Source organism: Bubalus kerabau, chromosome 3 (assembly GCF_029407905.1).
Source record: "Bubalus kerabau isolate K-KA32 ecotype Philippines breed swamp buffalo chromosome 3, PCC_UOA_SB_1v2, whole genome shotgun sequence".
NCBI classification, from domain to species: Eukaryota; Metazoa; Chordata; class Mammalia; order Artiodactyla; family Bovidae; genus Bubalus; species Bubalus kerabau.
This window is the reverse complement of record NC_073626.1, coordinates 34172675-34196420: the sequence shown is the minus strand read 5'-3', so window position 1 is coordinate 34196420 and position 23746 is coordinate 34172675. Positions and strand designations below refer to the sequence as shown.

Genomic DNA, 23746 nt, shown 5'->3' with positions numbered 1-23746 from the left:
TTTACTATTAATTTAAAAATTTGTCCTCTTACTGGTTAAGTATGTGAAGCATTTCTGTTACAGCTGTGCATGACAGCAGGATCAAGAACGTTGGCAGCGAAAACCTTATGTGACATAACACTTACGCAAGGCTTGCAAGAGAGCCTAATCCCTCTTTCCCCTGTGTATGTCTTGTTTCTCAACTAGATTGTGAGCTCCTTGGGGGCAGGAATCACGTCTTATATGGTAGCACCTCACCTCACCTCTGGGAACAGCTCTCTGGCAGCATCACCTGTCTGGAACACAGCCAGGATTCAGGAAGTAATCAAAAAAACAAAAGTCTTTGAACATATAAAAAGAAAATTATTTATTTTTGGCTGCATTGGGTCTTCATTGATATGCGAGGGCTTTCTCTAGTTGCAGCACTTGGGGCTTCTTTCTAATTGTGGTGCACGGGCTTCTCACTGTGGTAGCTTCTCTTATGGTGGTGCACGGGCTCAGTGGCCCCAAGCATGTGGGATTCTCCTGGACCAGGGATGGACCAGGGATTGCACCTGTGTCCCCTGCTTTGGCAGGCAGATTCTGAACCACTGGAATACCAGAGAAGTCCAAAGCTTTGGACATTTAAACTGTATGGTATGAAGTTTACGGGTTTTATTTCTGAGAGTTTCTGGGACCTAACTTAGAACAATTCATATTTAGATGTGATCCTAAAAGTCTGGTGTTTGGTTTCCAAACAAACTTGAAGTATGCATACCTGTGGTGAAAATGTGATGGCCCACAGCTATAGGCAGGGAGGAGACAAATGATAAGCTGAAGATACTGAACTCAATGAGAGTCATTTGGGGTCTTAAGTGTGGTGGCCAACCTCCCTGACTACTGTGTGTTCTTAGCCACCCTGATGTGTTAAGAAAAGGTTGAAAAATGTTTTATGGACCTAGTTAATAAGGTGAAAAGGGAGAAGGCAATGGCATCCCACTCCAGTACTGTTGCCCGGAAAATCCCATGGATGGAGGAGCCTGGTGGGCTGTAGTCCATGGGGTCGCTAAGAGTCAGACACTACTGAGCGACTTCACTTTCACTTTTCACTTTCATGCATTGGAGAAGGAAATGGCGACCCACTCCAGTGTTCTTGCCTGGAGAATCCCAGGGACGGGGGAGCCTGCTGGGCTGCAGTCCATGGGGTCGCACAGAGTCAGACACGACTGAAGCGACGCAGCAACAGCAACAACAAAAATAAGGTGAAAAAATACTAGCTATCATGACTTTATTTGAAGTCATTAAAGTAAATACACTGTGTGTAAATACTGAGTTAGCTGAACCAAACCTTTATTTTAACCGAAAGGTCTAACAAAACCAGATAGGGAGACAAAATTTTAGGAATCTTTATTTCTTTTCTTATAAAATAATTTATGTGAAAAATATTTGGAAGCACAATTCAAATAAAGTTGGCACTTTCATTAACTAGAATTTCTGTCTTTCTAGGACTCCGTCTCATGGATCTGAAGGGCTGACTCCCCGGAGTGGGACGACTCCCAAACCAGTTATTAACTCCACCCCGGGTAGAACTCCTCTTCGAGACAAGTTAAACATTAATCCTGAGGATGGAATGGCAGACTACAGTGATCCCTCTTACGTGAAGCAGATGGTCTGTGTCAATTCTCTTTTAGTACTTTTTAAAAAAAGTTAAAATCTCAAGGGTACCAAAATAAAATTTTTCCCCTTGTCGTGCGTATTTCATATGCCTTCAGATTCTGTAACCTGCAGACACTAGAAAAGGAACATGATTTGTAGGACTTGAGAAGGGAAACCTTTTGGTCTTATTAGCCTACTTTTTCTTATTAATTTATTTTTCAGTATTGATTATGCTGATAGTAATGCTCCTTGTATCTTTTGTGATTTTTAATTTTTATTATTTACTAATTAATAGTTTCGGAGAAGGAATGGCACCCCACTCCAGTACTCTTGCCTGGAAAATCCCATGGATAGAGGAGCCTGGTAGGCTGCAGTCCATGGGGTCGCTAAGAGTCGGACACGACTGAGCGACTTCCCTTTCACTTTTCACTTTCATGCATTGGAGAAGGAAATGGCAACCCACTCCAGTGTTCTTGCCTGGAGAATCCCAGGGACGGGGGAGCCTGGTGGCTGCCGTCTATGGGGTCACACAGAGTCGGACACGACTGAAGTGACTTAGCAGCAATTAATAGTTTAGCTTCTTGAATGGTGCACTGATTTTTTTTCCTATTAAAATAAGGTATGAATTTCGAATGCCTCATAAATTAGATTTTGAACTTTGATTCCTCTGTTTGCCTCTGTACTTCTAGAAGGACAGTCAAAGTATCAGAGCCAAGTTAATTTGATGTTCATTGCTGACCTTAATGAAGTTTTTCTTCTATATGTTTTGCAAGGTGATATAGAAAGCTAATTATAAAAGTTACAGTTTTATTTTTGATCATGTTATTGCTTTTATTACATTACTATTGAGCCTTTTATTTATACCATGAAAGATCATTGTGAGATTTTAAAAAATGAATTAAAAGACGCTTACTCCTTGGAAGAAAAGTTATGACCAACCTAGATAGCATATTAAAAAGCAGAGACATTTCTTTGCCAACAAAGGTCCGTCTAGTCAAGGGTATGGTTTTTCCAGTGGTCATGTATGGATGTGAGAGTTGGACTGTGAAGAAAGCTGAGCGCCGAAGAATTGATGCTTTAACCGTGGTGTTGGAGAAGACTCTTGAGAGTCCCTTGGACTGCAAGGAAATCCAACCAGTCCATCCTAAAGGAGATCAGCCCTGGGTGTTCTTTGGAAAGAATGATGTTAAAGCTGAAACTTTGGCCACCTCATGCGAAGAGTTGACTTGTTGGAAAAGACTCTGATGCTGGGAGGGATTGGGGGCAAGAGAAGGGGACGACAGAGGATGAGATGGCTGGATGGCATCACTGACTCGATGGACGTGAGTCTGAGTGAACTCCGGGAGCTGGTGATGGACAAGGAGGCCTGGCGTGCTGCAATTCATGGGGTCGCAGAGTTGGACACAACTGAGCGACTGAACTGATCTGAACTGTGCGACTGAACTGAACTGAATGGTGGTTTGCTTCTATTTTACAAATTAATTCTAACGTCATGTATAGATTTGGTTAGTTGAGAATTTTTTTAAATGTCTGGATTGATATCATGTAATGCTGACTCTGAATGGCTACATAGGAATTAAACAAGTGAGGAATCTAATGTGTGTAAAAGCACAGATCTGGACACTTCATGGGATTGAAAGTTGAGTAAAGATGTCCCCTGTCTTAAAGAATAGTTTATGCTCTGGAGAGATTGGCAGTACTAAACCAAATCCAAAAATAATTGTAATATAAGAACAAAATAAAGCCCTTTGAGTAAAACCAACATGCTTAAGGTGGCCGAAGAAAGGAATAAATCACATTTGCTGGGTGGGTACTAGGAACGCCTTCCTTGAAGGAGGTATGCTCGGAAGTAGGGTGGGGGGCTGTCCCATGTGGAGATCACAACATGAGTTAGCATGGAGCATGTTCTGGACGTAGCAGCTCACCTGGTCTTCCCTTCTTGCATATATGGGACGGACCAGTAGGGAATGAGACAGACAGGTGAGCTGAGGATGGACTGGGGAAGACTTTGGGTACTAGGCACTTTGAGGAAGTATGAGCTGTTTTCTTTGGCTTGCATATGACCTGTTTTGCATGAAAAAGAATCATACACACAAATTGAGCTGCCTTTTCAGATGAGGTTTTTTTATCCAAGGACAAATTTACTTTTGAATTTGTTCTTTCATTTCCTATTAAATTTCAGAAATCCTTAAAAGGAAATCCTAAAGGACTTCTTGTTTTTTTGCCCTCCAGAGGTATAATTCTCAAACCTGCTATTAGACTATCCCAAAATAAATTCATTGACCACAAATCTAAGTTTTTATGATTGGTCTTAATGTAGGGAAGAAATAGAGATAAAAATTAAACAAAATTTTGTCTCAACCCTTAAATTAGGGATCATTTTTCTAGAATTAAAATTAGGCTAATTGTGTTTTAGAAACTCGTATACAATATTAGTTGAGTATTTTAATGTGTATAAATTGAGAAAGACTAATTTTTTTCTACAGGAAAGAGAATCTCGTGAACACCTACGTTTAGGATTGTTGGGTCTTCCTGCTCCTAAGAATGACTTTGAAATTGTTCTACCAGAAAATGCTGAGAAGGAACTGGAAGAGCGTGAAATAGATGATACTTACATTGAAGATGCTGCTGATGTGGATGCACGGAAGCAGGTGGGTGACGACTGTTAACATGTCCCAAGATCTCTACTTAGTGTTTTTTTCAGTATTGAAAAAAATTGCACTAAAGGAAAGTACTTAGATCAGTCTTGATAGGTGTTCTTAAAATGTGTAATCATATACATTGCAGTTTAAATATCCTCTGTCAAATTCATTATGCTCCTTTAAAATATGTGTAAGTAGTCTTTTAGATACTGCTTTCACTCTTGCCAAGAAAAGATGTTATTGACCAGTCTTAAAACAAGTACATCTTATTGATTGATTTGTTGGTTGATTGATTTGTTTCTTCGTCAGTGTAAACTAATGGGAAGTTTCGGGTAACACAGGGAGCTCAACACGGTGCTCTGTGACAAGCTAGAGGGGTGGGATGGGCTGGGAGGTGTTGGGGGGAGGTTCAGGAGGGAGGGAACATATGTATATTTATAGCTGATTCGAGTTGTATGGCAGACGCCAACACGGTATTGTAAAGCAGTTATCCTCCAATAAAAAAGAAAATTTAAAAAATGTGGATTTGGAAATTTAGAGTGCATCGGAATAAAATTAGTAACACCTTGTACTAATATACTTTCTAGTTAATCATTTTTCATATGTACATAACGACCAGGTGATATAAGTAGGATAGGTATCAGGTTCATTTTAGAAATGAAGAAACTCAGGTGAATTAAGTTAACTGTCCCAGGTCTTGTGTCTTGAAAGTGGTAAAACTTGAGCTAAAACTGAGATCATGTGATCCCCTTCAGGACTTCTTGTTGCAGCCTATTTTGGGATATTTTTAGAAATTGAATCACTTTTAGGGATTGGAGTGATGGAAGTCATGCTTTAGAGAGAAACCACATGAATGTGCTTTTTGGTAGGGGATATATGATAATACTTTATGAATTTAGTTCTCTTCACTATTTTGAGCTACATTTATTCTAAAAAATGGTTTAAAGTTTTCTTGTGTTAACCCACATTATTCATAATTTAAGAGTCATAAAACAGCATCCTTGCTGGCTGGGTTTTTAAATAAAAAATCAGTAGCTTCTGAGGTGGAAGGGAAAGGTTGTATTGCAGGAGGAATAATTGGAAGCATCCCCTCTAAGTTTAGGACTTGGTCTTTTAGACAAGAAAAGAATGATTATCTGATTAAGGGAGCCATGCAAATCTGGAGAATGCTCCTAGTAGCTGTTGGAAGTTCTTAGTTTGTGCTATAACATGAGAATGAATAGACTGGCTAATTTCAGTGGCGTTATATTGCCTTTCTACAAACTTACACAGATTACTACAGCTTTAGCTCTTGAACATACATGTTCTTATAGATGAAAGTGTTTTCACCTTTACTGAAATGTGTCAGATACTGTATAGCTGTAAAAATGGTTATAAAAATAATTTTTCTAGGCCATACGAGATGCAGAGCGTGTAAAGGAAATGAAACGAATGCACAAAGCTGTCCAGAAGGATCTGCCAAGACCATCAGAAGTAAGTATTAGAATTTCTGCCTTAGGAAGTTTTAAGTTTCTTTTTATGTGATTGATGTATTTTATATTATTCATAAAGTCTGTAAAACAACATTTCATCTACTTTCTGGAATATAGTAAAGCAGTTCCCAGATCCAGTCTTTGAAATGCTTCACTGGTACAAATAAGAATTTTGAAAGAAAAAAATAATTTCTTTTGAAAATGTTAAACTGCTTGAGGTATACCTTGGAGACACTGCAGCTTGGTTCCGGGCTGCTGCAGTGAAACGCACGTCACTCAGTAAAGTGAGAATGGTTCTGTCTCCTTGTGCTTATAGAAGCTACATTTATACTAAACTGTAGTTTTTTAAGTGTGCAGTAGTGGTATGTCTAAAAAAAGCACATACCTTAATGTACTTAATGTACATAACTTGATTAAAAGCTACTTTGTAGCTACAGAAGTGCTAATTATCGTCTAAGCTTCTGACCCTGAGTCATAATCTTTTTGCAGTAGTAGCATTAATGATCACAGCTCACCATAGCAGATAGAGTAGTAATGAAAAAAATGTTTGGAATATTGCAAGAATTGCCAGTGTGACATAGACAAAATGAGCAGATGTTGTTGAAAAAATGGTGCCAATAGATTTGCTCAATTCAGGGTTGCCATGAACTTTCAGTTTGTGAAAAAAAAAACCACCTTGTCTGCAAATTGCAGTTACGGGAAGCACAGTAAAACAAGGTGTGCCTGTATTTAATTCATTGCTGGAAGTAGTAGTAACAGTAGTATGTTGCAGTACTATGTTTAATAATTGTACTTGTTTTAAAATTTTAGGTAAATGAAACAATTCTAAGACCGTTAAATGTAGAACCACCTCTAACAGATTTACAGAAAAGTGAAGAACTGATCAAAAAGGAAATGATCACAATGCTTCATTATGATCTTCTACATCACCCTTATGAGCCATCTGGAAATAAAAAAGGAAAAACTGTAGGATTTGGTACCAATAATGCAGAGCACATTGCCTATCTGGAACATAACCCTTATGAAAAATTCTCCAAGGAAGAGCTGAAAAAGGTATCATTGAGTATTTTTGTCTCAAGATTTAAGTATTTGTTAGATACTGTGTATCATGGACAAACATGAACATATTTTCCCATATGGATGTTCATAAACAACAGAAATATATGGTTAAGAGAGAAATTTTCATGTTAAATGTTATGCAGACATCCTCCCTTCTCCCCTCCCCTCTCCACAATGTTCAATGATAGACCTTTATCAGAGAGACACTGGCTTTGATGACAGGGTGTTTTTGTCTTATGGGTGTGTGCCTCATTGATCATTCCTACAGTTGCCATTTTCTGGGTTTAATTCTGCTGTCTCTGAATAGGGTGGGATTGCCTTTAATACTTAAACCTCACTTACCTAGAATACTATGAAAAAACAAGAATGTATTAAAATATTTACAGATTAAACCTTTCGTATGTTCACAGAAAGGAAATACTGTTTACTGCATGTATTTCCCTGACGTGGTTTCCCCCTGCCCTTGTGGATAAGGAAATAAAGAAATGTTTTCTTGTATGATATAACGTCTGTCCTGCCTCTTCCTCCATATGCATTTTATTCTTTCTGCTTTGACAGAGCAAACAGCTGTGATTGTGCCTAGAAATCTGTACAGTGATACAGGAAAAGAGAGTTGGTGTCATGGTTGGAAGAAGAGTGGTCTTTTGCTGAAGTCTTCTTTCTTTAGTCTTTCATTCTGGGGGGCAGTGAAGTACCTGTCCATTAGAATGGGCGGACTTAGGAGGAAACCAGATTCTTCTGTCTCTTTTCCCTCTTGTACTCGCCTTCTCTCTTTCCTACTTTCCCTTTTTCGTACTGTATAAGTGATACATGTTTATTATAGAATATTTAGAAAATAGAGGAAGAAGGGTTTAGATTTCTGTTTCAGTTTGCTTCTGAGTAACTGAGTTGCTCTCTTCTAGTAAGTGCCATGGAAGCTACCCTCTGTTGAGAATCAGATAATGACCTCATTGCTTGAACAGTTCCCTCTTGTTAGAGTGAAAATATGAGAAGATGGATTTGAGGAAATCAGTCTTCCTAAATTTATTGTATATATGGAAACCTGAAACAAAGATCACATTGTTACTAATAGAAGTTCTGTAAGGGACAGATTCTAATGCATGCTTTGAAAATAATAATTGTAAGTAGTGCTTTAGAATTTTATATGAAACCATTACAAAGTAGTTCATCCTCCTGTATTTTATTACCTGTTTATAGCCCCTGTGTTCTGAAAAATTTGAAGCAACTATTTACTTAGCAGATTCTTTAGGACAGTTTCAGTGGAACTTAGCTGTACTTTCTCCTAATCATTGTAAGAGCTAAATTTGTCAGTTTTTACCATGTACAGTTTCAGAGTTAAATACCATTTCACTGATAATAAAGAGCCCAGTTGTCATTAAGTGTGTTAAAATTGGTTTGTTTCCATTATTTCCTCTGAGAGGTATCATTTAAAAGGATCCATTCTTTATATTCTGTAGACTTGATCCCCCTCTTTTTTTTTTGTTTAAATTTTTTCATATGCTTGTTATTTATCTTGATTTTTCTTATGTTTTGGTCTGTGTTTATTTTCTGATGTTCCTGGAATGATTGAGAGCTTTCTATAAAGCACAAAAAGTAATTGTTGGTTTTTCATGAGCCATGAAGCAAAGGGCTGGAAAGAGTTCATGTGGTATGCTGATGGAGTCTGTGTGTCTGCTGCTGGGCTGGCTCTTTGTGTCTTGCTGTATCACTTAATCCTCATAACAAACACGTTAGGTATTATCTCCCCTCTCCAGATGAGAAACGGGCTCACAGAAGTTCAGCAAGTTCAGATAGTTATTTAAATGCTAAAACTGTGATTGGACTCCGCTTGTTCAATTCCATCCTCATTCTATCATCTTAAACCGAATCTTTTCTAGTGACCAGCAGTTGGTCTGTGATCTGTCATTATTTGATCTGTGCTTCCAGTCCTATTCTCTGGTAATGTCAGGGACGTTCTTTCAGATGAAAAAAAAAGGCATGTGTCAAAAAAAAACACCTGCCTAATTCCCCTTCACCGCACTGGGAAGTCGGAAGTGTCGGGGTTGGTGGTGAGCGGAAGGAGCACCCCCACGCACTGGTCACCTTTGGTTTGGGTGTGAGCCTGTCTCTTCTGCTTCCTAGTGTTGTGTTTTTGAACAAATTGTTTAACCTCTCTGAGCCTTTGCTTCGTGAACTGTAATGAGGTTAATGACCTTCATGAGCTTCATGAACTTCAGTGAGGTTAATGTTGACTGCTTTGTAAGAGTGGTATGCTGTTTGGAGATAAAATAGGTAAAACTTTTCAGTCCAGTTCCTGGCACATAGCAGACACCTGAGAAATGGTAGCTGCTGTTTTAATGAATGAAGGCAAAGAATGTTTATATTATTGGGCGTAATACATGGATGCTTGACTTCAGATCAATCTGCATTGACTTCTAGGCTTCTTAATTTGTTTCACTTACATATTTATAACCCCCTTCCAAAAAACAGTCAGTCAACCAAAGCGCATTGCTTTTGCCCAGGGAGGGAAAGACCAGTCTTTTAAAACTTTCTATTGATGGCAAGTGTCTCTAGTACTCAAGCTTACTGAAATTATTATTGTGACAGGCTCAGGATGTTCTGGTACAGGAGATGGAAGTGGTCAAACAAGGTATGAGCCACGGAGAACTCTCAAGTGAAGCTTATAACCAGGTGTGGGAAGAGTGCTACAGTCAAGTTTTGTATCTTCCTGGGCAGAGCCGCTACACCCGGGCCAACCTTGCTAGCAAAAAGGACAGAATTGAGTCACTGGAAAAGAGGCTTGAGGTTGGTATCCTTTTAATATTCAACCTTAAATGTGTACTTTGATTGAAATGATGAATCAAACTCATACCTCTGATGAATGAAACTCATACAACTTCAGAAAAGTAGATGTAATTGTTTTTGAATTTCTTGAGAAAAAACTGCACTGCACTGAAGTGTTTGATCTGCATTGGTTTTTCAGGATGGCTGGGCTTTGCGATAAAGAGAGCTCTAAGTTGACCACAGGTCAATCAGAACCTTTTACATGTGGGAGCAAGGAGCCAAAAAGTGAACACTGGTTACTCAGAACAGTGTAGATGAGTGCTGAAATAGCAATTTTCTCTAAGGAGGGAGATCAGTGTACCAGGGAGCTTTCTTTCTGTAACCAAGAGGGCACACTTAAAAAACTTCAGTACCTTTCTGCTCACTCTCTGATTCCTGTGAGTTTGCTACAGGGAGAGCGCTGAGCTGGATTACCTAGACAGTGGCTTCCATGATTTTTCACGTCTGTGAAAACATTGAAAGGTACTGGATGGGAATTTCATAGCATGTGGTTTCTTAATATAGTCTGCATGTTTTGAATTCCAGAATCTGTGTAGGAATTTTGCTAGTGGTATGTAAATTGTGGTTCATGGACCGCTAGGTTGCCTTGTGAATTCTTAATGGTGGTCTTCAGGGATGTTTCTGAGGCCAAGATATCTTGGGATGGGAAGTATAAAGGGGTGCTTCAGGCAGTCACGTGCAGAAAGTGGCTTTAAGTTCCTCTTACGTGATTACCATAAGTAAAGTAGATTTGAATATATTTTATTTAGGGTTAAAATAAAAAATAGTGAAGTCATTTGGAGTGGTTGGGGCTATGTGGAGCTAGGGAAATGAGCTGGAAAAAGCAGTAAACTTTAGTTAGTTTTTAATTTTACCTTTAAGGTCATGTGTCTAGGCACCTAATGGTAATGCTCGTGAACCTCTTTTCTCATTTGCTGGGAAATTAGAGTTTCTTCCTGAGGTGACTTTCATCTTGGGTAAAATTTTAACAGTCCGTTGCCGCTGGTTACTCTAGCTGTGTTACCGACGTCCAGCAGGGTGTGCTGTTGCCCCGTGTTTTAATTCACAAGTCAGGGAAAGTAAAAAGAACATCAGTGGTTAAATTTAAGTTATATTTTCTGTTGTGTAGGCTTCATTTCTGATAAGTGGTAGTTAGCAGTGTAATTCTGTTCTAAGGTCAGCATCATAACTGATTGGAAAGCTATTTGGAAAGCTTCCTTGTAACCTTTATATATAAATGCTTAGGTCTCTCACTTGGTTTGAAAATCTCACTTGAGGTGGGCAAACTCTTTATTGCTCAAATGGTAAGGACATTTTGTGCTGTTTAAAATATAAAAAAAAGTTTTTCCCCCAAATCTCATTTACTTTGTTGAGGCACTAACTTTCATGACAGCAAATAAATGTGTCACAAAGTGAGTGGTGCCATAAAGTACAGTAATTTTTATTTCTATGTTGAATTGGTCTTGTGAATTTTGAAGGGAAAAATACAGAGAGAACCACTGCTGTTCTTTTGGAGATTTATTTGGGTCGTTTATGAGCAACCATTAGAAACATGTGGTTCTCTTTGTTCAGTTCAGTACCAGGAACCGAAATCTTCCGTTGAACTATTTTTGCTGAAGGATTGGTGATTTTGGAAGAATATTCATAAAACAGTCTGAAGTAATTTTTCTTTTCTTGACTCCTGGATAACTTGCTTTAATGTTTACTCAGCTAGTTACTTTTAAAGAACACGTAATCAAATCCTTTAATTTAGTAAACTCTGCTTATTTCAAATGAAAGTTCATTAAATCTTTAAAAAGAAGAAAAGAGACTCAAAAACACAAATAAACAAATCCCTCATTTTATTTGTATCCATCCCTAATTCAGAACTAGATTTGTCTTAGCTTATTTTAGTTTTTGAAGACATAGTTCTCCTGATTTGAAATACATAAATATTTTATTTCAATTGTGGTAATTCTTTCATCATTTCAGTTGATTGCTAAATTATAAACATTATTCAGAGTTTGTTGTGGGGAAGGAACTCTAGTTGTATTATATAAACTTAAGGCTGTGCTTAAATTATCCTTGCACTCTTAGGTTCAGGGAGATGTGCCGTGCTGTGCTGAGCACAGTTCATGACTGCCAGTGTGCTTGAGTTCTGCTGCCGCGGACTCTGAAACAGTGAATCTAAATTAGGGCCCTATCACACCGTATCAAGCAAGATGCAATCCAGCTTTGTCGTGCTTGGTGTCTCCTAAATGGATTAAAAAAATATGCCCTGAGGTTTATTTTGGAGCTAGTCTTCAAGCCATTACTCATGATTAGTATTTGAAACTTAGAACTTAAATTAAAATCCTTAAGATTCTCATTTAAAACTAGTTAGAACCATCTCAGGTTTTATGTAGAATGTTTTGGCTGGTACAAGGAGTCCGTTAAGTAAATAGAATCAGAAGATAGTCACAGGTCAGAAGCAAGTGGGAAAGACTAACCAAGTCCACATACGTTATTCTGCTTAGGAGATAGAATTAATTTTGGAACCTTACCAGATATCTGTGTGTAAAGAACGGCAGCACCTGCAAGCAGAAGTGACAGCTAATATCAGAAAAGGAAAAGTTACGAAAACACAGCATGTTGAGGCCATTTAAATATGGTGGCAAAAGGCCATGTTATGTGAGTAGCTTCTGAGGGCATCATAGGTGCTTAGGTAGGAGTGTAGCATGTTTGCCGTTCATGAGGATACTCCAATTAATAAGAAATACTTAATTTCTGTTCAGTGTCATGTTTTTATAAAACAGAAAAGGAAGGATGGCCATTGTAGAAGAATTTTCATCAAACGGTTGAAACTGTAGGCCTTTATTTAATCACACATTCAGTGTGTTACTGAGCATCAGCTGTGACCAGCCCCTGCTCTAGGCCCTGGGGACACAGCAGGGAATCAGGCGGATGAGCTTTCTGCTCTTCCAGACTTCATTTATCTGGAAAACACTTAATGTGGAGAACCTTCTTTTCCGATGATGCCAGATAAATGAGTCATTACTGTATTTGGGAAGTGCAAATAGAATTTGAAGTGTTCTAATTTGTTTCCACTTTAAGTGGAAATAGGAAATCGTCTGAAGACATAATTATTTTGAGTGAAATAATTTCCAGTAGGTGCAAAAGTGAAATGAGAAGTCTGAATTTAGGCTTGCCATTAAATTTAATAGTATTTGAAATTGTATCTAAACTGCTGTGTTGAGAAAGTTTGGCTGAAAAGTAGATTTTGTCAGGAAAGGCTTTCCTTAGAGGTGGGAACTAGGTCCAGAAGTAATACTTCTCCCTGTGTTTTACTGGCACAGCCAATTTAGTCAAGAAATACTGTGTGACATTGACTTCTTGGAAATAAAGTAACTTAAAGAACACAGATAACACATTTAAAATCCTTCTCAGTGTGTTTGTAGAACTCATTTGGGGACCCCTGACTTTTTCGGATGGTTATATTTCAGCAAAATTAGCTGCACAATGGATCCTGTTTTCTCAGTGATCGTCATTTATTTTTACACAAGATAAAACTTCCCTTAAAACCTAGGGTAAGGATTAAGTTGGTGTGCAGTTGAGGGTGGAGGGATGGTATGTTGTTGTATCTCAGCAGGTTTACACTTAGGCTCTTGTGTGGGTGGGAGGGTGTGTGTGGGGTGGTGTGCGGTGACAGGCGAGAAGTCCTCAGTACTTGGAACATTCTCAGTTCTCAAGTTCTGCTCCCTGCCATCACCCTTAAAGGCATTAACAGATTTCTTGGTTGTTTCTAGCGGCAACTCTGGAAGCTAGACCAGAGAGCTCTTGTGATAACAGCAGTGTTGCTTTCGTTATTCCTCAGCGTTAAGTTGAATTTGTTTCTTGTAGTTGTTGGGTTTCATTTCCTAACTTATGCAAAAGTAAAATGCTCTTGGCATTGTATTATTGGTACTTTTCTGTTCTTGGAAATGCGTCTAGTAAGGTTTTGCCTTATTGCTTTAGCTTGCTTTTTAGGGAGGCAGTCTGATGGTTGCTAACTGATAGATGCTGACTAATAATCACTTAATTGGACCTGCATCTCATCAATATTGAGATGGCTCACTGCTAAAACAATGCTAATGAGCAGTATAGAGATTAAAGGAGTATCACTCATGGGCTCTTGTTTGCAAACATTTCGATGGTTGAATCACATCTTTACTACTATAGGATCATGTTGCCTAGGAAGTGGAGCTGCCGTTAACTTTATATTTATTTTAGGTATTCTGAAACCTGTTTTTCCAGTGGTATAAGGTTATTATCTGGGTCCCCAAGCAAGAATTTCAGTGAGGGATGCTCTTAATGTTTCTGAACCTCACTGTAACAGACTTTAACTGAGGACAGTATTGGAGACCCAAGGATAATGTGTTTATTTTGGAATTACTTAAGCTTAGTAACTTTAACAAACTTAGTGAGTTTGAGAGTAACAATTACACTTTTATAAGTCCCATACAGCTCCCTTTTGTAATGACCCGAGGAAACACTTATGGTTCCACTGATTCATCTCCTGGGGACCATCAGTTTTCCATTGGTCTCTGGCCAGTCTTTTTTAGACAGTTTCTCTTCTATGCATTTAAAAAATAACATTTGTAGGCGTTTTTTCTAAAAATAATACCAGTACTTTGTAGAAATTTTTAAATTAAAAAAAATAGAAAAGCCTACCATTCAAGTGTAATCACATTAAACATTTTGGGGTGTGTATGTATAAGATTAAATATGATAGAAAAAGATTTAATATATGTACAGCCACACATATCGGTGTGTGGATAAAGGTCTTTAAAACTAAATTGGGATCACCATGTACTACTCCGTTCGTTTAATAGTATAATATTATAAGTACCATAAAACAAAACAAAACAAAACCCTGATCACTTGTACTCTTTTAAAGCCTGTGGCAAAAGATTAGCTTTGGTAAAATCTCTAATAATTCTAGTTATATTCTGCCCAGCTTCTCAAAAAGTTGTTAAAATAAACTTTTTTTTTCCCATAAACTTTTTCTGAGAGATGTTTTTCCTATAGTTTTGTAGCTTGTTAAGAATAAAAGAACTTGGAATTAAAAAATGTAAGCTGGGGAAATTGAAAGCTTTTTTCCAGTGTCAAATAAAATTCTTACAAGTAGCTACATACAGGTTAATGCCTAAATCAGGGAAGGAATGATGGGCAAGTTCATTAATTGAGATCTTGTTTATGTGTGTCTGGAATAATTTTTCAGTGAACTGTCTGGTGGCATTAAGCCATCTAGCGCTGCAGTTTGAATTTCTTCAGGCAAGTTTGCATTTCACGGCTGAGGCCAAGAGGACATCTGGCTGAGCTGCAGTGTACCCTAGTGTTGGACTTCCAAGTAGATGCAATGGCAGAACTTCATCTCTTAGTGACTGTGTGTGTAGCCTAGGGCAAGTTACTTAACCTCTCTGAGTCTCAGATGTTTCTTGTAAAATTTGGGTGGTAGTTTTTATCTCATGGAAGTGAGAGCTTGAAATAATGTAAGATGAAATAAGATAGTGTGTGCCTTGCAGTTGGGAAGTTTTAGTGGCTAGGAATCCTCTCCCAGGTCTCTCAGGTTCCTATCACTCTTGTTCAGTCGCTACCTTGTGTCGGACTCTTGTGTGACCTCATGGACTGTAGCCCGCCAGGCTGCTCTGTTCATGGATTTCTCAGTCAGGAACACTGGAGTGGGTTGCCATGTCCTCCAGGGGATCTTCCTGACAGGGACTGAACCCAGGTCTCCTGCATGGCAGGTGGATTCTTTACTGCTGAGCCACCAGGTAAAGTGGCTCATTATCACTCTTGGTGTTACCTTAATTAGATTTGATAGTGTAAGGTACCAAGAAGTAACTACCTTGAGTAAGACGGTGGCTAAGTTTTTGCTGTATAAATTTTGATGAATGTCTGAAATACGAGACATGGGTCAATTTTAGGAGAGAGATTTGAATAATACTTAAAGGCTCAGATTTTGTTTCGTAGAAATGAATTTTACATAACTGTGGATTTTAACATTTCATTTGTACATTTTGGCATGTTGAGACAGTTGACATACTTTTACATTTTAATGTTTCCATTATATTGATGTTTCATGGTTTGTGGTGTATAGTCTTAACAAAATAGTTATCCTTTGGAGTAGACACTGAATTTTAAAAAAACTTTTATTATGGGAATTTTTAAATACACCCTAAAGTAGACTGGTGTAATGAGTCCTAGTGTCTCGTCACCCAGCTGTGACAGCCATCAGCTCGTAGCCACTCTTATTTCATGTCATTTCCCCTTCCCCGCTGTTTGAAACAAATTCCAGACATCATATCGTAAAACAGAATTATGATGCATGAAATTCGTCAGCTTGGTTCCCCTCTACATTTATATGTAGATATATTTTCATTCATCTCTTCTTGAATTGAATTTTACCCTTTCATTTTGGATGTAGTCAGCTTTAATTATATCCAGTGTTGTCTTACTTTAAAATCCTGATAGTTATAGTGAACTTTATTTAAAATCATTAGAAATTTTGTGCTGATACATATTTAAGCACAAACTTCCATTATAATCATATTTGGGAGGCTTGTCTGGTGACAAGTGAACGAAGCGTTTAATCCTAATTCCATTACTAAGTTTGTTAGTTGTTTTAAGAAGACTTTAAAGTATGTCTCTAAGTGCAGTTAAGGATTTGAAAAAAAACTTTTGACAACTTTTGGTAAATGAACTGTAAATGCAGTGGTTTGAAATCAGATTTTGGAAGAACTTTTGGTAAATCACCTGTAGGAAGTAGTATAAGCTCCCTGAACCAATACTTTTCTGTTGAAAATAAATTGTCCTTCAGGGCAGTTGCTAGCGCTTAGTTGTATTTTTTAAAAGGGCTTAAAATATTAATCTGGTTAAGTCAGAGCCTGGTTCTTCTTGATTCTGTATATTTTTTAAAAAAGTTCTTATGCTCTGTTGGACTTTAATGTTGTTTCTGTGTATGAGTGTGGGGTGAGGGAGCTGGGGCTGATTCAAGGTAGATGTGTTCCATGTATGCATGTGTGGTTCATGCTTGAGATTTACTGGCTAGAAAAAGGCCAGACTTTATAGGTTAGTTTTTTTCCCTCCTAAAATGTATTGAGCAGTCATAGGTCGAGCATTTTATGAACTATGTGGATATCGTCCTTTACATTTTAATGATCAGATGGCAGATGTAAGATAAGCTAGAATTGAATATTAAAAGCTATATTCCTTTCTTTACATTTAAGGTATATTTACATATACTTTATATGTTTCTTCTTTATATTTTTGTACTAACATATAGTTATTTGGGGTTTCCATGGTGGCTCAGACAGTAAAGAATCTGCATGCACTGCAGGAGACCCGGGTTCCATCTCTGGGTCGGGAAGATCCCTGGAGAAAGGAATGGCTACCCACTCCAGCATTTTTGCCTGGAGAATTCCATGGACAAAGGAGCCTGAAGGGTACAGTCCATAGGGCTGCAAACTGACGCGACTGACACTTTCATATAGTTAATTGACTAAATTTTTTTTTCTGTACTTTAATTTTTTGTATAATTTATTTCCATATTTGCTTGAAATCTTAGCACAGTATTTGAGCCAGAAGACTTTAATAAAGTTTGAGCTAAATTAAATAAAATTGTTCACATTAAATGGAAGCTTTGCAGTTTTAAAATCTTTGGTGTTTTGGGAATAATGAATGACTCAACTGTGTGAGGTGAGGTAATTCCCAGATATAAGTCATACTAAATGTGCCTTGATGACTAATTAAACACTTTCTGAGCCTAAGTGTTACGTTGTTACACCAAATTGGAAATTGAATTTCCATGGCATGCAGTGTATAGCTAATTGAATTATCTTAGCCGATGAAAATGATAATTTGTGTGACTAATTTTTTAAAAAAGCACTGCATATATTAATTTGAAATTCTTTGCTGTTAAGGTTTTTGGAATGTGTATTTGAATCCACATGTGACTGGAGTGTCTAATGTTGCTATTGTTGGAACACACTGAATTATAGTATTAGGAACTTGCTGCAACTAACTTACGGATTTAGTTCACTTATTATTGGAAATGAGGACATTTTGGTAGGCCTAGTTAAGAGAAAACAGCTGACACCTAGCTTCAGTAATGACAGTGGCTGAAACAGAATTCTCCATCCTGATTGCCTCCTGCCATCTAGGGGCTTTAAAAATACAGTAGTCTGAGACCATATAAATAAGAGTTTCTGCACTGATAGATTTTAAAAACTCTACAGTTAACTTCTTAAATTTACATACATACATATGTCACTCAGTCATGTCTGGCTCTGCAGTCGTGTGGATTATACAGTCCATGGAATTGTCCAGGTCCGAATTCTGGAGTGGGTGGTCTTTCCCTTCTTCAGGGGATCTTCCCAACCCAGGGATCAAACCCAGGTCTCCCGCTTTGTAGGCTGATTCTTCACCAGCTGAGCCACCCGGGAAGCCCAAGAATACTGGAGTGGGTAGCCTATCCGTTCCCCAGGGGTTCTTCCCGGCCCAGAAATTGAACTGGGGTCTCCTGCATTGCCAGCAGATTCTTAACCAGCTGAGCTATCAGGGAAGCAAGCCCCTTTTAAGTTTAGCAGGGGTTGAAGAGCATTGGCTTAAAAAGATGTACTCCAGTACCTGTTACTTGGTGTGGTGGTCCTAAAGAGGCAGACTGCTCACTTAAGAAACAGCTGTCTTTTCCTTACTTTATTTCCAGGAAGAGATCTCTCTCATTTTTAAAATTAAAGTTGAAATTTAAAAGAGGGTTTTAAACTGTCATCCATAGTCCCTTGGTCCATTAGAGAGGAGAGCAAAATGGTTAACCTCTTAGTACCTATAATAATTGGAATCAGAGCTAACATTTGTTGACTGCTTGCTTTGTGCCAGATATTACTGGGTGGCTAAGGGCTTTTCTGTACTTTATATAGTAACTTTTAGTGATAACTGCCATTTTATTGATGGAGAAATGGAAATACAACCTACATCAACTCAAAACAGCTGAGTGACTCACTTCACTCCACGGCACTGCTGACTTGTTCCAGTGTTTCCTGACTCTTGGTGGATGTATCTTTGCTGTGGAACTCACTTTAATTTGTTATCTGTTGGAGGAAAATGGCTCTTTTATAAAGGACATTATTTATTAATGGATTTAGTCTTTAAGTGCATTGCAGAGGAATAAAAGCTTATTTTAACTTTTATAAAATGTTGAAGATAGGAATGGCTTTAAATAAGCTTTATGTTAATTAATTTTCGATCCATCTCATATTCTTAAGGGACACATACAACATGTCCCTTCCCTGCCACCCCCTCTGCCCTGGGCTTATTTGACTTTGGCTTCAATAAAGTAACCTGGAGATGGATAGGTATGAAGTACTACTTTTCCAGTAGAAGTGTACTTTATATTTTGGGGAACATGGCATTTTTTGATCTTCTTACATATTCTAAAAAAAAAGAAAGCATTCAGATTGACATGTTTATTTTTATATCAGACGTAATGCTTTGAAGTGAATGTTTAATGGAAAGCTATATATTTGTTTTGGTGATTATATCGTTTCTAAATATTGAAGGAAACATCCTATGAACAATTTTCTTATCAATGTTGTCTATTTGACAATATTTTCCCATGGTACCATTTCTACTTACTTACCGCCTCCCACCCTCACATTTAGTATTTCAGAAAAAAAAAATTGTCACACTGTCTCCTTTGTTACAGGGCACTCTCAATTATACTATTGTGAATTACAGAGTATCATTTGGGTATATGTTATCCGGAAACTACTTGGCTTTGATTGCTTTTAGAAGTCACTTGATGGAATCAGTTTGGAGGGTGGTGGTAGGAGAGAGGAAAGAAGTTGCAAGGAGAAATGGACACAAAGAAATTGATACAGATTTAATAATTATTCCTGAGGCTTTGACCTCACAATTACAAGTGTTGTTTGTTGGAGACAAGTATTTGCAGATCATGGTGAAGTGAGGACATTGTGGGATGTAGAGTGTACACCCAGAGAAGGCATTATACTGATGGAATTCTGCGTCACAGCCTGCTGCCTCTCAACTTTTCCTTGCACCCTCTAAACTGAGGCTTTCTTGTAGCAGCTCTAGAATTTTGTTGAAACCTTCTGCTAAGTGTCCCTCTCCAGTTCTTTTTTGAATATATATATTTTAAATTTTTTTCACCTAATTTTAGAATCATCTGAGAGGCAACCCACTTGTGCTCAGTGTACATATTTAATAGGAAAATTGTTATTTCTCTTAATTTTATGAAGTCTTTTTGCTCCTCAAAAGTTAAAAACATTTTTGTTGTTGTTGCCAAATGTGATATTCTCTCCTTTATGGGTTTTATGCCAAGTTTATGATTATAACTTTATAAAAATAATCTAGTAATTTTGTACTTTTGAGGGGATTGTTTTGATCACAGCTATGGTATATTAATTGAGTATTATTCAGTTATTTTAAATGTGCTTGATGTATAATATATAGAAGTGCATTTTTGAGATACAGATGGTGGAGATATATCATTGCCAGCCCCCAAAACTGCCAGCCCCAGGATTAATGATACCAGGAGTTATTTTTGGAGGTAGAAATTAGTTTTCCCCATACTATGAAATTCAAGCCTGCTTTGAGTTTGGATCATGGGTGAAGTTATTATGAATAACTTATTTGGGATTAAACTGTGAAACTGTTCAAGTGTAAGAGAAACCCTTCCTTAAGCCTAATTTTGTATTATGGTAGTTGAAGTATAAGAATAATGTCCTTTTTTTTTTCCTTTTCCATTGTGGTTTATAACAGGATATTGAATATAGCTCCCTGTGCTATAGAGTATGATCTTGTTATTTGTCCATTCTATACATAATATTTTGTATCTGCTAACCCGACACTCCCAGTCCGTCCTTCTTCTACCCCCTCCCCCTTGGCAGCCACACGTCTGTTCTTTATGTCTGTGAGTCTGTTTCTCTTTCATAGGTGAGTTCATTTGTGTCATATTTTAGATTCCACCTAAAAGTGGTATCATATGGTATCTGTCTTTATCCTTCAGACTTTGTTTGCTTACTGTGATAATCTCTAGGTCCATGCATGTTGCTGCAGATGGCATCATTTCACTCTTTAGTGGCTGAGAGGTACTGCATCCTGTGTGCGTGTGTGTGTGTGTAGATACAGATACACGATATCGTCTTTATCCGTTGATGTGTCAGTGGACATTTGGGTTGCTCCCACGTCTTGGTTACTGTGCATCGTGCTGCTGTGAGCGTAAGGGTGCGTGTGTCTTTTTGAATCAGGATTCTGTCACGGATGTGTGCCTGGGAGTGGGGTTGCTAGATCGCCTGGCGCCTCTGTGTTTAGCTTTTGCAGAACCTTCATCCTGTTTCCATAGCGCTGCATCAGCTTGCATTCCCACGAACAGTGTAGGAGGAGGGCTGTCTTCCTCCACACCCTCTTCAGCATGTTATTTGTAGACATTTTAGTGATGGCCATTTTGACCAGCTGGTACCTCATTGTAGGTTTGATTTGCATTTTTTAATAATTAGTGATGAGTGTTTTTATGTGCCCCTTAGCCACCTGTAAGTCTGTTTTGGAGAAATGTCTATTTGGGTCTTCTGCTCATTTTTTTATTTTTTATTGTTTTTTTGCTATTAAGTTATGTGAGCCGCTTGCATATTTTGGAAATTAAGCCCTTGACAGTCACATCATTTGCAAATATTTTCTCCCAGTCCTTAGTTTGTCTTTTCATTTTGCTTATGGTTTCTTTAGCTCTATAAAGGCTTAAAAGTTTGATTTGGTCCCATTTGCTTATTTTTGCTTTTGTTTTGATTGCCTTGGGAGACTGACCTAAGAAAACATTGGTATGATTTATGTCAGAGAATGTTTTACCTGTGTTCTCTTCTAGGAGTTTTATGGTATCATGTCTTATCTTTAAGTCTTTAAGCTATTTCGAGATTATTTTTGTATAAGGCATGAGGGTGTTTTCTGACTTCACTCAGAAAATTTACTTGCGGCTGACTTACTTGTGGCTGTCCAACTTTCCCAGGACCGCTTGCTAAAGCGACTGTCTTTGCCTTATTGTATATTCTTGCCACCTTTGTCGAAGATTAATTGTAGGTGTATGGGTTTATTTCTGGGCTCTCTGTTCTGTTTCATTGATCCATTTGTGTGTTTTTGTGCCAATACCAGTGCTGTTTTGGTTATTGTAGCTTTCTAATATTGTCCAAAGCCTGAGAGGGTTATGCCTCCTGCTTTGTTCTTTATCCTCAGGATTGCTTTGGCATTCTGGGTCTGGCATATATGGTTCCATATAGATTTTAGGATTCTTTGCTCTGTGTGCATGCTAAGTTGCTTCAGTCATGTCCGACTCTTTGCAACTCTATGGACTGTAGCCCTTCAAGCTCCTGGGAAGGCCAGGTGGCTTTGCTCTGGTTGTGTGAAACATGTCATAGGTGATAAGATGGGGATCGCATCTGCTGTACTTCTGCTTTGAGGCAGTAGATGAGCAGTCGTGCCTTTTTTGTCCTGTTATTGAGCCTGCTTTTCTCATGATATGATCTCCCCTGGCCCCCAGATAAACAGGGGTCACATGACAACAGAAGCCAAGAGAGCCGCAAAGATGGAAAAGAAGATGAAAATTTTGCTTGGGGGTTACCAGTCTCGTGCGATGGGGCTCATGAAACAGTTGAATGACTTATGGGACCAGATTGAGCAGGCTTACTTGGAATTACGCACTTTTGAAGAACTCAAGAAACATGAAGATTCTGCTATTCCCCGGAGGCTAGAGGTACCATTATTGTCTTGCAGCCCTACTTAGCTCTGAAGAATAATCAGGGTTTCCCTCTTTTCCCTGCTTGTGGAGGCTATCGTTTGCATTTGACATTGTCTGGCTTTTTTTCAATGAAAGCCTACATTTTTGACTTATCTAGAATGACCTGTGTGTAGATGGATAGGCCAGGCCATTGTGGATACAGAGACTTTTCCTTTCCTAATTTTTTGTTTTCCATGTAGAAACACTATGAAATAGAATAAGTAATCCTATGATTTCCACCCCCCCCCCCCGAAACTTAATTGCATCCCATTCATATAGCTCTTTGAGGTAATTAAACCGATGCCTTTTTGTTTTGTAATGTAGAATGCTGAGAATATAATATAGCTAGTCATCCCAGAGCATCAAATTCCTTTGGCCAGATTTGGTTTAACTTTATTTGCCAAATGTGCATGAAAGTCCATTCCCAGATAAATGGCAGCCAAGGCTTATTTAAGTGCATGGTGGGTGTTCATAGGACAGTGATGGCTTATTTATTTGAGATAGCAGAGATTTTACAAATGCTGGTGCATGTATGACCAAATCAAAGAGTGGCCATAGCACTGGTTTTTTAGCAAAAGTAGTTGCTATTTTTATTTCTCTTTGGGGAATATTTAACTCTTGAGAGTGTTGACCTAACTCAGCTGTTTGTAAGATTATAAAGTACCATAAGATATTTTTAATTTTCAGTGCACTTACCTATGAAATAATTAATGTTTTTATTTCTTCAAGTGTCTAAAAGAAGATGTTCAGCGACAGCAGGAAAGAGAAAAGGAACTTCAGCATAGATACGCTGATTTGCTGTTGGAGAAAGAGACTTTAAAGGCCAAATTTTGAAGCATATTCTCTCACAAGCTGAATTAATTGCTGGTGTTCAGACCCTGGAAGGCTGAAACTGCTGTTTATCTTCATTGACAAATTTGCCCACCATCTGTGGTTTTTTGATTGTTTATTTTAAATGATACCAATCTTATGCATTTATGTGTAAAGACTTTAACTCCACAGGACATTTTAGGGTTTAAATTATTAAGACGATCATTCTTTTAGCAGTGTCTTATTTGCAAATTTTTTTAGTTTTGGCCTTTAATTTTAAAAGCCTGATTTTAAAGTGCTGCCTGTGAGTAAACTCTTGAATAAAAACAAAATATAAAAAGTTGAGAATGTAGCCTTTTGTTTGAAATAGATACTTAGAGTGCCCACAAACCAGCAGATACATACTGTGTATCATAATTAATGAGTAACTCTTGGATAATAAAAATGGCAATCCAGTATCTTAATTCAAATCCTTAAGAGGCAATCCTTTTGTGGCTTTGTTAGTTTTGACCATTTTTGCATAGGATGATCATTTCTCTATACACTGACAAGAAAGGTTAACTTTTTAA

General features: G+C 37.9%; 1 protein-coding gene across 1 annotated transcript in view; it reads left to right on the top strand.

Moving 5' to 3' along the window:
* CDC5L (cell division cycle 5 like) overlaps nt 1-23517 on the top strand; it is a 41764-nt gene extending 18247 nt beyond the window's left edge. The window contains exons 10-16 of the mRNA XM_055571292.1: nt 1465-1627; nt 4101-4265; nt 5649-5729; nt 6539-6781; nt 9374-9571; nt 22131-22343; nt 23097-23517. Of these exons, the coding sequence (XP_055427267.1) occupies nt 1465-1627; nt 4101-4265; nt 5649-5729; nt 6539-6781; nt 9374-9571; nt 22131-22343; nt 23097-23201 (1168 nt within the window). The 3' untranslated portion in view covers nt 23202-23517. The remainder of the gene's footprint in view (nt 1-1464; nt 1628-4100; nt 4266-5648; nt 5730-6538; nt 6782-9373; nt 9572-22130; nt 22344-23096) is intronic.
* Nucleotides 23518-23746: the final 229 nt, after the last annotated feature.